A 14,719-nucleotide genomic window follows, 5' to 3' on the forward strand; every position below is an offset into this window, starting at 1 on the left:
CTTCCTTCCTTTGTGGACATTTTTATTTACAATTAGGATGGCTGGGAGGCAGCTTGTTCAAGGGCCCATATTTGGACCCTTTGGTCCAGTTTGCTTGAAAATTGGGAGTTCTTTAGTGGACAGGCATTGCTATCACTCCTGTAATTTTGGTGTCATTTGGTTGAAAAACAGCCACTCTGGAATTGGAATCCTTGGTTCAGTTTGCTTGAAACTTGGGGGTTCTTTGATGGACAAGGCAGCACTAGCTCCCTTACAGTTTTGGTGTCATTTGGTTAAAGAACAGCAATTCCACACACACACACCCCAAATTCCTCATAGGGAATAATGGCAAAGTTGTGGTTCTCCTTCCCTCCTTCTTTTCTCAGTTTATGAAAAGAAACAAACAACAACACAGTGGGGGAAGCATGACAAATACAGAATTTTCATTGGGAAGAAAATGTTTTGTTGTCAGTCACTATAAGAGTAGGAGAATTAAATGAAAGCAGACAGGATTTTTTAAAATGCCAGTGATCTCCAAGTAGACCACTGCTTGACTGTCATTTTCTCCTCATACACATTACTGGAGAGTAGTATGCCTGCATCTACTTTACACCTACTTAGAAGGAAGTCTGTAAAATCAAGCCCCTTCTTTCGCTTTGCTTGAAACTTAGCAGGTGCTTAGGGGGAGGACTGTGTACCAGGTTTGCACAAACAGCTGTCCCAGACCCTCTAATACATTCCTCATTTAAAATAATGGTCCCCAAACTCAAGATTCAAGATTTGAATCTTGAACCAGTCACATCCTACTCTAAAATCAGTAATCATGGTAAAAATCACCTCTTCTGGATCCAAAATAATAATGAAATTGATCCTGAAGTGCACCCCTGCCATTTTGAGATCAATGGCAATATAAGCAGAAGTCACGTCTGGTTTGCCCTTTCAGCAACTGCATTTTCCTTTTTTATGGTTACTTCCTGAATCGACAAAATGTCCTTTGAATAATAGACGTACCTCCAGTTATTCAAAGTAGATATATATACAAGTTAAAACCTAGTCTAAAGAGTTCAAATTCAGTTCATTTCAGAACATAAATATTTATACTGGGTTGGATTCCATTGAAATGATCTGGACTGGGGGGGGGGGGAAGGATTTCGCCTTCCTGTGCCAGCCTTCCAACCCCCCTCCATGTTGTTCCTGCGGATCTCCCATAGCCCAGGAGCAGCAAATCAGGGGCATTTTGAGCTTTTTTGGAAGGGGTGCTTCTGTGCGCAGAATTTAGCGGGGGGGGGGGCGGGAATCAAACCTACCAAAGTTCAGTGCTGTTAAGCACTATTATCATGACGTGGAAGCTATGAGTATGTGTTTAACTCTTCCAGTGAAAAGAATGGGGGTTCAAGTGATTAACTTGTTTGGACTTTATCTATTAATGCATAAAGATAACTATGGACGGATTTATAGAGGCCTGTATGTGCACATGTACATGGGGAGAGATAATTTTTCATTACTGTGTTTAGCCTATCATGCCTTGAGTGCTGGTTCTTCTGGAAGCCCCTGACCATCACAGGCTTTTCAAAGACTGTAGGGACTGCCATTGAAAGAGGGAGTTGGAAGACTGCTGTTCACACATACAGCATGTCACTTCTTACTATTTTTCGTAACTTACATAGGTTAAAGATGTTACTTCAGTGGTACAGATATATATTCCAGGAATGAAAAAAATGAAATCTGCTTAAGCAATTTTAATCTATTTTCATGGTTTTCAGATTGGAGATTCAGTAGCTTGCATCTGGGAAAAATAATATCAAAAGAACGACATGTTCCTTTAGATTTAATTCAATGTCTGTGAAAGAGGTGGGGGCTGGGGAGGGCTATGTGAGCTGATGGGTATACTGAAAAAATCAAAAATATAAAACTGTGCATTAAATTATTCTTAACTGAATAATTTTAGGGAGTAGCCTGCTCTTATCTCATTCTTTTATGGTTGTGGCACAAGTGTATGGGCTGCAAAAGCATACACCATGAAACAGAAGATTACAATTATGCATCAGTATTCTTGCAACATGATGTCTTGCTAATGTCCTTAGGGAATTTCCAGCAAATATCCTTTGTTAATTGGCTTGGTACCTGCTTGTCTGACATGGCAAAAATTTAATAATTACACACATGCTCCACAAATGTGTGTGTGTGTGTAATATGTATATGGTCATAATAAATGAATAGAGATTTTCATGGGCTGAAAGCTCTTTGGGGCAAGACCACATCTATAAACAGGTTCCTCTGGTATCTAACAGAGCGTGGCTCTGCTGCTGGGATTAGCTTGTGAGTTCTTTCATGTCATTAAAATTATAATGGAGAAGAAAAAGGTTAACCAGAAAATGACATTGCTCTGCAATATTGCTGTTTTCATTGAACATACATTTTCTGTTGCAGTATAATTGAATACCAATTTGATGCTACTTAATGGTTTTATTGTCTCAGGCTATACAAAGAAGCATCTTGCATATTAAACAATAGAATTGTGAAAAAACACTACTGTTGAGCATTTAGCTTAATTAAAATGTCATCAGAACTGTTTCTTGCCACACTGGGGGTTTGCTAGGAGGTTCTCGGAGGGGACTAATGGGAGTTCTTTATCAGTCAGTCTGTATCACTACAGATTGTTCACTCAGCAGATGGTCTGTATCCACTGTTACAGTCACAGGTTTTTATTAGTCCATATAAGTTATGGGTTGGATCCAGCCAGCTCTGTCACTCAATATCACTGTAATCTCTCTTTTTATTACAGCCCCCATTCCACATAGCTTTTGTTCATGCAGGCCTCACGAGCCCCAACATAGTCCTTGTGTTGGTCAAAGGGGACCCTATCCTCCCCTTTTCACCAATGGAAAAATCTATTGGATCCAACCCTCTGTGTGCAGAAATAGTTGTGTTCAATTTCTTCCAGCTTAGAGGTGTACAGTGGGTTGGCGGGAAGTCAGCCTGCTAAGCACTGAAATCCAGGGCATACCTTTTCTGTATGTTATTTCAAATCTTAAATAGGCTTTTGGTTTCTAAAATTTGATTGCTAGGCTTGTGGAGTTAAATGCAAGAAACAGTTTAATACTTTTTTTTTTTACTGTTTTCATTGCCTTACCCTCAAGAATGAGTTGCTTAACTGCACAAGCATGGTGTTGTTAAAGTGCTGTAAGGGGTTCTATGGCTGGCTATATGTCTTAGTAGTTCAGTTTGATCTGTTAAGTCACTAATTCCGAACAAACAGCAGTAGTGAAACATAACATTCCCGAAACAGAATGTGTGATCAATAGTTGTTACTAACAGACACATTCAGTGTGATGGAGACTGGTAACAGGAATAGAGATTCCACTTTCTGTTACTCTTCCTCTCCCCACAAATGTTTTAAATATCATCCTTTGTAGCTGCAGCTCTCAGGCTGTCTTTCCCTAAGAAAAGAAAAACCTGCTCAAATTCTGGTGCCTTGTGAAATCTTCAGCATGTAAATCAAGAGCAGTGGCTGCTGCGTATGACAGCAGTGATAGAGGAAAAACACAGTTCTAATCAAGGCTTCCCCCACCCCTTCCTTTCCTCATTCTCTGGAGATTTTACTCATTTTTCTTTGTTATTTGTCCCTCTCTCCAAATTAAAGCTGGATGATGAAGTGACTACTATTCAAGTGAAGGAACTGGACCAAGATGTGCTGGTGCTTAGGAGAATGTCGTCACATAGCCCAGCCCCCACGTCAGGGAGTGCCGAGAGTGATTGGAGGTAAGAGTTTTTTCCTTGGGTGCTCAGATACAGCCACACACGCAAGCTGACTGCAGAGCTCTCGGCAGCCAGATGAACTCAGCTACCGGCAGCAGGACTGAGATGGCAATATACCTCACCATGTAGGGAATGCCTTTGTTACTTGCCCTACATTATGGGAAGTTCCAGAGTGAGAATCTTTGACCCCCATGTAGAGAGGAAGGATTCTGCCTTGTTTCTAGGCAGGGAGTTGCCTTTGCCCACATTTGATGTGCCTTATTTTAAATATATTGATGAAGAGGATGAGGAGGATGAATGGAGCAGCCGTTCTCAGTCTTCAACAGAGGATGACTCTGTGGACTCTTTGCTTTCTGACAGATATGTGGTAGTATCTGGGACACCAGAGAAGATTTTGGAGCACCTCCTGAATGACTTACACCTGGAAGAAGTACAGGACAAAGAGACAGGTAAATTACAACTGCACCCCCTCCTGAAAAGCAGCCCTGTGCCCAGTGTGCAATGGTAGCTTGCCAGTTATTGGGCAATTACTAGATATTATAGTGTTTGCTGCCAGCATTTTGAATAGCATGTATTTAAACTGATTTGCAGTGCTGCATTTAAATTATTGTTATTATAATGTTGCATTGATATTTGGCAAGATAAAGGTAATATATTGTCTATATTTGATAGAAGTGGATCAAAGCAAGGAGGGAGGGGTTTGCTTTAGTTTCCACTAACATTTTCAGTGGATCATTTTGTATTGTAATATATCAAAATGCAAAGAATTGAAGAGGGGTCTGTGATAAGATGATATGCAGAAAGTAACCTGGGGTTTATACTTGCTGGGTATGCAGGTCAGCAATCATTGCAAATACTCTGCATCTACTTGTTTTGTACCAACTTCTACCTCTTTTCTAATTAATTGCTTACCTATTGCATCCACAGCACATGTTTCTAGCATCAAGAATACAGTACTAATTATCCTTCCTTTAGATTGTGATACTCTATAGCCTGAAGCTATTACTACACTGATCAATTTATTTAGGATGCATACCTAGCATTATACTTCCTATTTATAAATTCGGGGGTTTTTTTGCTTCTCAACAGAGTGCCTGTGCATTTGAAAGTGGCTTATTAGATAGCCACCTTTATTAGGTAGTACAAGATGCAACAATATAACCTCCTCTAGTACTGGTGTGTCTGTAAAACAAGGGTTGTAATTTTGCTTCAGCCTGAAGCAATTACTATATTGATCAAACTGTTTGAGATGCAGGTTATTTTTTCAGCTTGAGTTCCTGGCTTTAATGTACACTTTGCTGTCACAAAGCTGCTCTGGTAGTTTATTGGGATCACCTGCAATATATTTACAGTTTTAATTAAAGCAGTTTTGTGGCTAACCTTCAGAGTTTTCAGCGTAATTGCAGAAGGGCTGTGAAACGTAGCAGGAATGGAGTTTGTATTTCTTTTTATTATTCTCAGTGGAGCTACAAAGCACATTCTTAGTGCTCTTTTCCAAATGAGATTACTAAAAATAAACACATTTGCAAGGATTTAAAAGGATTAAAGCATAAATAACGTCTGTGAAGTCCTATAGGACACTTGTGCCAGATTCTCTGGCCTTAACTAGGTAGAATATTGCAGGGTGTAAAGCATTTGCTTTTTAACTCTACAGTGTAGTTTTCCTGCAGAATAAACCCAAAGAAAGACTAAATGTCGGACTATTGTGCTGCCCACTGAGCTGTTCTGTGTGCCTAGAGATCAATATTTTGTGTAGAGGAAGCACTGCTGTCTGATTGCTGTGTTTCCTCATAATAATGATGTGGATATTTTTTTAACTACAGCTAAATCAAAGAATAGAGAAGGTTCATGCCAGGATACTCTGGGTGAGGTGGTGTAAATTCTCGTGAGATAGGGGGAATCCCTGTCTGATTTTTTGTTTGGTGTGATTGGTCCACTTGCCCTGTAGGATGCTGTCAGCTGTATGCATGCTTGCTTGTAATCTTACTGAACAGTAATGCAGTACATTATGCTCTGCTGCTTTTAAATTCCTAGCAGAGTTGCTGGCTAAGGTTTAAGTGTTGAGTAGCTTTCAGTTGATTCCCTTCTTTTCTCCCTACCTCTCAGATCCAGCTGCTCATTAACATTTCATTGTTCTGTACTATAGGTGAAAAATGGTCATGTGAACATGACTGGCTGTGATGATAATATATTTTATGCTTGGATGATTTCCCTCTGTATCTTTCAGCTCTCATCACACCGTCTTGAAGCTGACAGTCTGTCCTGCAGTGTGCATAGTTCTGTTTCTAAGTTCAATAAAAGAACTGAAAGTATTTTTTTTTAAAAAAACTCTTTTTTGAACAGAGGTAGCCCAAAGTAACTAATTGTAAAATTTGTTCATATTTTGGGCATATTTTGAGTAAAACAATATAAATAATTTTCTCTAAAAATTGACTGGAGATGTTTTTAGATATTAGATTTTAGATATAATGAATAAGCTGAAATATGAAACATTGCATGGGATATTTTGTTGGAAATGTTTTAAAGAATGTCTCTGATCAGTACTCTCTGTAGTAACTTGTATTATTTCTGGAACTTGAAACACCAGTACTGTTGGGAGACCCAGACAGCTCTTGAGCAAGTATAGGCCCTTCTAAACTCATCTGGGGGATATGGGAAGGATTCATACAGGGAAAATAGATGGCTGGATCCAGACAAGTCGCTGCAAGGTGGTACGCATTAAGGTACTGAGACTCTTAATGTCTCCAGTGACTCACCCTCAGCCGGGCCAGAACTCTCACCTATTATGGAACTGTCCATGTATTCACTTTCTGCTTGACTTGCAATGCTGGGTACATGATGATTGATTATATAGAACTGTTTCTCCCTGGACAGTTGCTTTGAATTTCCACAACTCTGGGAGCTTTTCTTGTTGTCACCTGGCCCTCTTTGGGAGCTTGTTGATAAATTTATGATTCATTCTTTCTTTCCCTTGCTCTTTCTTTTCCTTTCATGTGAACAAGCTCCAAACTAGGACATGCTAATTTCAATAAACTGAAGCTAGAACAGTGGCACTTATTTCTCTTTGTGGATCTTTTGATATTTTGTGGGCTGTGGGAGGTAAGCTCTAACTGGACAGTTATTTTTATGCCTGTTTTGTGGGGAGCATAGTTTGATCTACATTTGGAGTCACTGCAGCCTCTGCAAGTGCAAACTTTCGGTCTGTGCAGCTCAGTATTGTCTACTTTGACTAGTAGTGATTCTTCAGGGCTAATGATTACATTAACAGTTATACCCTGACACGGAATATGTTTTCACTTATTTTCTGGTGATGAGATAGGGCCACTGATATCTGTAGGTTCATGGACTATGAGCAGTGGAAATAAATAAGGAGCATGAATGCTATGCTGCATTTTAATAATCCATTAAAATTTTAAAAAAATATGGATCCATTTTTGTTAGTCACGTGCAGCCCTTTACGCTATCAACATGGCAACATGTAGCTTAGAGGAAAGATCTTTGCATTCAGCATTCTAGAGGAAGTTTGGAAAGATATTCTTTTTAAAAATTTTTTTAAAAACATTTATTAAAATTGATTTTAACTTCTTATAAACAACAATAACATTAAAGATAACAATAAAACCAGTTGCTGCAAGGTACAGTATTGACATTCTTATGTTCAATGTCTGTTGGGTCAATAATTCAGGTTATCTGCATGGAAAGTCATTCTTCAACAAAACATACTTTGCCAGGCACTGAAATGAACGACTGTAACCGCATATAGTTCCTGTTTCCTTCATTTCTGTTTGATGTAATTTCTAACCTGAAAAAAATTGGTTGTGATTAGACATGGGCACAAACCAGAAAAAAACCGAACCATGGGGTTCATGGTTTGTGGACCACGAACTGGCACAGAACTGGCCCAGTTACAAACCAGTTCATGGTTCGTGGGGTTTAAATGCCTGTTTCCAGCAGGGAAAGGGGCATTTAATCGTTTAAAGGGCCCTTTCCTGCAGCTTGCAAGGGGAAGGGCCCTTTAAACTATCAGCTGGCAGGTGAGGGAATCCCCCCTGCCGCCTGCCAGCAGATAGTTTAAAGGGACCTGCTGCTTGCAAATGGCAGGGCCCTTCAAATGGCCCAAACCCAAGCCCCAGCCCCCAGGCCCCCAACCGCAGCCCGAGCCCCTCACTCTCCCCCCAAGCCCCAGCCCCCCACTTACCTTCCCTCTGATGCTGGGGTGGTGGAGGCCTCCTTCACTGCCCTACAGGCCTGCGCAGCAGAGGAGAAGGCCAAAAACGCCCTTTTCGCCCCTCAAATGGCAGCCATGACTGCCATTTGAGGGGCAGAAAGAGCATTCTTGACCTTCTCCACTGCCCTGCAAGCAGCAGAGGAGGAGGAAAAGGGCCCTCTCACTACGGCTGCCATTTGAGGGATGGGAGGGCCCTTTTCAACTTCCGTGCGGGCCTGCAGCGTAGCAAAGAAGGCCTCCACCACCCCAGCATCAGAGGGAAGGTAAGTGGGGGGCTGGGGCTGGGGATTGGGAGGGGGGTGAGGGGCTGGGGCTGGTTGGGCCATTTAAAGGGACCTGCTGCTTGCAAGTGGCAGGAAAAGTTTAAATGGCCATTTCCCCCCCCCCCCCCCGGGTAAATGGCCATTTAAACTAGCTCTTTAATTCAAACCAAACGAACCAGCAGTCCAGTTCATGGAAGTTTGTGGAAACGAGCTTCCACGAACTCTGGTTCACGAACCCCAAACCAGGCTGGTTTGTGGAGGGTTTTGGTCTGTGTTTAGGTTCGTGCCCATCTCTAGTTGTGATCTGATCAAGTCACTTCTTTTTCTTAGTTGAATTAATCCCATGTCATTCGTTGTTCCAAGTGGCAAGTTATGTTTTCTTTGCATAAAGGGTAGCAGAAGCTTGTTTCTTCATATTTAGCTTCTCTAGTGCAAAGTCTGCTGATATAGATGTCAGATACTGACCCCATAGTATAGTACTGTCATATATGGATGTTGGTTAGGTTTCTTGTTTCCTTGAGTAAAGCAGAGGCAAGGAATCCTCATCTCTGCTGTGAAAACATAACCAAAAACTGTCAACACTGATAGCACACACCAAGTAAAGCATGCACCATGCTCACTCAACACTGAAACACTAGTTTGTACATGTGGGAGTTTTTGACTTTGAATCTTGTATAAGCTTCTGTACTTTCAACTTTCTTTTTGTGTCTAGGTAATCAGTTTCTAAGTCATTTTCTGCTCCATATTCACATAGGGAACACTTTGTACAAAATGTACATTCATGTAGAGAACACCTTGTGCAGGTTTAGGCTAATGTAATGTAATGAATGTATGTATTTCTCTTTGTAAATGCTTCTTCAGGCAGACTTGATGTTTTTTGAAACCTATAAGAAATTAGAGAGATTGTTATGGCTGTCCTTCCAGCTACTAAAGATTACATTTTCCTATGGTTGTGCGTGTATGTACAGATTTCCTGTACCCCATAAATCCCATTGTAACTTCTTTGTTCTTGAATTTGCACATGAACATACTCCCAGCCTCCAACACTATTCTTTTCTCTTTTCTGACCACATTTTCTTTGAGTATGCTTTCTGCAGATATGTCCTGTTGGTTTATAGCACAGCAGCCTAGCTTCTTCAAACCACAAAAAGCGTAAGAGTTGTGATGGATTGTATTGATGGTCCAGGATACTCATCCCCTCAGTTGTCAGTCAGTTGCCCTGAAAGGCCCACAAAAAGGGCACAGAGGCCAAAGCTTCCCCATGATGCTCCCCCCCCCCTCCAGCAATTGGCCATTGCCCATGGTGGTCTCATTCAGCCTTCATGGCTAATTAAGTAATGGACCTGTCCTTCATGAATTTATCCAGTTCCCTTTTAAAACTTGGAAACAAAGAAACATTTGCAGTATGAGTGGAGGGGCAGGATTGGAAAGGTCACACCCCTCCTACAACTGGAGAACTTGGGTAGGATCATGTGTGTTTTTATTTTTTTTCATGAAGTGTTATATTGTCTGTTTTCAGAATTAAGATGATAATAACAGCTCATAGATGATTAGGGCCTGTGCGTCCAGTTTTCTCCAATCTTTGTATTCTGAAAGGTTAAGGGAAAGAGTCCTAAATATGTTCACTGTGCAGTTCATCAAGGAGATGAGCAAGGAAAAGTGGCAGTGAGCATGGATGAAACATCAGTTCCTTGGGTCCAGTTCTTTTCCTGTCCCATCCATTATAATCTCATGAGTGTTGAAAGAAACTTTTCTATTTTATTTATGAAATGTCATAAATAAACCATATCATGATAATGGACATTGTCCACATGCTCTCTGGGGTGCAGCAAACTGTACCTCTTACCTATCTTCTTGGATCCTAGCTGTATGAAGCTGTAGGAAGAGGGACTTGTACAGAGGGGTGAAAAATCTTATTAAATGGGTAGCCAAGGAAGAACATAATCCATTACTAGAATAAGCTATGAAAGGTTTTGATGAATGAGTTGCCACAACAGTCCTGAGGCTTTCATGTCAAATTCTTCTTATTAAAGTGGGCCATAAAACCTGACTTAACAGCCTGGAAGAATTCTACGTCCCATTTTTGCAGACTTCAAAGGTTATCAAAAGTAATAAGTGAGGACCCTGTATTCCTACCTCTGCACTGCTGTTCCTTTCCTTGGACTTAAGAGGCATATGGTAAAATTACCAGTTTTTCCCATTGTGTTGCATACAACGTTTCACGGCCCACTGGCTTTCACTGGTATGAATTGCTGGTGGAGTAAAAGTTCTGTGTGCCTACAAACTCAGTGATGCTAGTAGAAGAGGGATGGGGAGAGGCTAAGATGAAGTACAGAGACCATGGGGCAAGAAAAGAGCGGTTATCTGTGAGATGGAAATGAATGGAGTATGAGCGTTAAGGTGCAGAGAAGGAAGACAAAGTGCCAGCCAGTGGAAGGAGGATTAACTGAGGGAGGGATTTGAATGCAGAGAAAGTAGAGAGCAGACACTATGGGGTACATAGAGAAAATTGATTAACAAAAGTTTAATGGGAGTTTTTTAAAAAAATGTAGTGTTGCATTACTTTTGACTTGGTAGTCTTAATAACTTTGGACCTCTGTCCTAGAAACAAATCAAAAGTGTGTTGAAATTCAAGATTTATTGTTGTTGAGACAAGTTGGAGGAATGGTATATATCACACCTTTGTCAGCACCTTGCCCAGTTGTTTTGAAGCCATTTCTTCCTCTTTTCTGAACACCTCCTTTAGCATTCCATTTTCATGCATTCAGGACAGAAGTGAAATTGTTATAATTGAAAGTTAATACAATGCTCTCTAGTACTTCTTTTCTAAGATGTTGCAGCTTATAACTGTTGAGCATTTTTTACAATCAGCCCTCCCAGAGAAAATTATGATTTGTATGTATTAGCAAAAGTTCATTTTTTACCCCAAGATAAATTATCTTTATTAGAAACATGGCAGTGATTTATGAGTATTACTACTTGTCTCTTGTCCTCTCCCTGATGCACAATATTTGCCCAAATCTGACATATGAAATCTACCTTATAATTGTAGCCAGCACTCTGAGGAATATCAAGCCATATGTGTTGAATATTGCAAAAGTACAAAGATTTATTACATTTTTATCACATGCTTTTTCCAAGTAGCATACACCAGTGTATTTGATTCTTCTCCCTGCCCCCATTTTATCTTCCCAACAACCCTTTTAAGATATTTTATACATTTTAGTCCACTTGCAGTGCAATCCTAATCAGAATTACAGTTTTCTAAATCCATTGAAGTCAGTGGGCTTAGACAGAGAAACTCTGCAAAGGGTGACACTATGAGTGACTGTCCCAGTGGCGTGAGGATTTGAACTGAGATCTCCCAGATCTCCTGGTCTCCAAGTCAAGCCATTACATAAACCTTCATGTTCTCCTTTCACACACTTGAAGCTGCCTTGGATGGTATTTGTTGTAGCATCCAGAAATATACCTATATTTGGAGAACAAAAGTTTTATTTACTTGTAATATGTAAGGATAGTATAGAATGCTAAGTCTAATATGTATGATTACTGGAAGCACTAAATTACCAGAATGAAATCCTTATTATTTAACCAGAAGACAACCCAGTTACTGTATTCATTTTATACATTCATGCCAGTGTTTCCAGCGTAGTCTAGGCTCAAAGGTTTTTTAGTACAATGATTTTCTTGTTTGATTCAATGTTTTCTGTGGAATACAAAAGAGCATATTCATTGCCCTCCCACAGCATGTGAAGGATGGCAGAACAGCACTCCTTTGCAATATGTGCACGAACATCGTAAACTAAAGCTTCCAAGCACTCTTTCTCTCTTGTCTCCCCAACCTCCAAATTCCTGCCACACAATCTTTTAATAACCCAGCAGAATATAAAATGTATATTATGGATTGGGCTTTTCAGTACCACTCCATAGATAATGAAAGATTTTATTTCTCTTTGATAGGGCATTATAGTATTAGAACTATGCTGAAACTTGCTTTGCTGACCAATAAGAGCTTAGGATGGAGCGTAGGGGCTTCAATGCGAGCTTGCTGCTTTGACACCTCTACCACCACCACCCCTTCTAGCAGGGAAATGTTTAGGACCTGCGGATGTTTACAAACTAGCAGTCTTTAATAGGAAATGTTTAACATTCCTCTTTTAGAAACAAGTCCTGATATAAATGAGAGAGAGAGAAAAATGGAGGCAAATAGCTCTTTAATGAAAAGTTAATGTATAAATAAATTTAGAAGAAAGGAGAACACATGAATATTGGAACATTAAAGAATGTTTATTGCTTTTTATTTTAAATATTTTAATGTCATGTATTACCATAACACTTTTACTTCTCTTTTAAGATGCAGTCACTGTGATTTCACGTTGCCTTTCCTAATTATTTTCAGACTTCACCTTCTCTCTGTCCAATTAACATGTTTTTCTTCTCTACGTTTTTTGTTTCTCCAACATCGATATTGATTAGAGAGCTCATAAGCTGTGTTAGACAGGAATGTATATCTTTGATTTGTCAATTTTTTTGTCATAAGTTCTAGCCACAACGTATGCAGAGATGGCAGGTAAAAAAATTGTGCAGCTTGAAAGCTGTGAAAAACTTCCTAATTTTCATCCCACCTTTTATTTAAGTTTACATTATCCACAGAATCTTTTATCTAATTGCTCACATTAGAACATGTTTTAGGGATTGAACATTCCTCTCTCATTCATCCCCACTCCATTGTGAATTCTGCCTTTTCCTCTTTACTGTGCTTCAACTTTATTCTGACTATGTCTGTCCTTGGTTCAGAAATCTCATTTCAGAATCTTGGTGAGCATTACAATCAAAGTTGATAATCAAATATTACACCGTATTGTGGAAGCAAGTGAAGGAAAGCGGCTGATATTACATAGTAATTAAGAGCATGAATTGTGAGATTTTATTTATATTTATTTATTTTATTCGATTTGTATTCCACCCTCCCCGCATCAGCAGGCTGAGGGCGGATGGAGTTTTCCTTGCGCCTCACCTGGGTGGGTTGCTGTTATAGATGCTGATGTTCCAAACCCGGTGCTTGGAGTGGACTGAATGAGAGTGAACACGCTAAAACCTAACCCTGACAAGACAGAGGTTCTCTGGATTCGTAGAAAGGCTGACTAGCAATGTGAGATCTTCCCTGTCTTGAATGGGGTTGCACTCCACCTGAAAAGTTAGGTTTGCAGCTTAAAGTACTGCTTGGCGCAGGGGTCACCTTAGAAAGTCAGGTGGCTGGGCTGTCTTGAAGTGCATTTGACAGCTTAGGTTGGCATGTTAGCTGTGCCCATTCGTAGTTCAGTCAGATCTAGCCAATGATCCATGCCTTAGTTACATCTCAATTGGATTTTATTTTATTATATTATTTTATTTATGTTATTTATATTCCGCCTTTCTCACTGAGACTCAAGGTGGACTACATAGTGTGAGATTAGTACAATTAGTGGCAAGGACAAGAGCGGGCATTTCCATACAGTGTCAAGAACATTTCCATAAACAATGTCATGGGGTAAAAGAATATAAGTTTACAAAGATATAGTATTAGCAAGGATCCAGTATGGGATTGAGGAATTGCTGAAACAGAACATAATCAATTCTAGGACTTAGATTGAACAACATAAAGCACAGGTAGGATATAGGAGTACATATTTAAAACAACAGATAATATGTAAGGCAACATAATGGTGAAATGTATGGTTTCTAACTCATTAGCGAAACATCTGGGACCCCTTTCCTACAATATCACCCTCTTAGCTGAGAAAAAAGACCTTTTGAATAATTCGGTTTTGCATTGTTTGCAGAAAGCCAGGGGGGTGAGGGCTGTGCTGACCTCCTCAGGCAGGCCGTTCCATAGGGTGGGGGCCACCACAGAGAAAGCCTGTGTACAGGCTGCTATTGATTTTGCCCATGTACAGGCTGGCACCTGCAAGAGACCTTGTTCAGATGAGCGATCACTGCGATGTGCCCTACATGGGGCTGCCCTTGGTTTGAAAGCTGCAGGATCACACCAAGAGGCCCTCCTGACTGCTGCATCAACCAAAAAAGCTCTGTTGGTGGTTACATGGGAGAGGGCCTTTTTAGTGGCAGTTCCACAATTGTGGAACAATCTCCCCAGGGAGATGATCTTGGTTCCCTCACTCCCTAGCTTCAGGAGGCACTTAAGGATTGTTTTATTTAGCACAGCTTTTTCATGTGGGCTGTGTTTTAACTGTGGGCTTAACTCTAAGTCTGTTTTTAAATATTAGGTTTATATATTACTTTGTAACATATAGCAAGAGTGTAACAAATCTAGACGTGGATACATAACTTCATAAAAAACACTTGAGCACCTTTGGAAGAAAGGCAGTTAATAAATGCTTTAAATAAATACAATAAAATAAACAGATGAATGTGGAGCTCTTGCTGTCTTATGGGAAAGAATTTCTTTATTATTTTACAATACAATGGAACACAAATTACACAACAG

At 40.1% G+C, this 14,719-nt stretch overlaps 1 protein-coding gene across 1 annotated transcript in view; it reads left to right on the forward strand.

The window, feature by feature from the left end:
• Positions 1–3,895: 3,895 nt before the first annotated feature.
• The window catches only part of RAPGEF5 (Rap guanine nucleotide exchange factor 5), a 64,035-nt gene continuing 53,211 nt past the window's right edge, over positions 3,896–14,719 (forward strand). Inside the window, exon 1 of the mRNA XM_054991781.1 lies at positions 3,896–4,187. Coding sequence (XP_054847756.1) covers positions 3,896–4,187 — 292 coding nt within the window. The remainder of the gene's footprint in view (positions 4,188–14,719) is intronic.

Source organism: Eublepharis macularius, chromosome 11, assembly GCF_028583425.1.
Source record: "Eublepharis macularius isolate TG4126 chromosome 11, MPM_Emac_v1.0, whole genome shotgun sequence".
Taxonomy (NCBI): domain Eukaryota; kingdom Metazoa; phylum Chordata; class Lepidosauria; order Squamata; family Eublepharidae; genus Eublepharis; species Eublepharis macularius.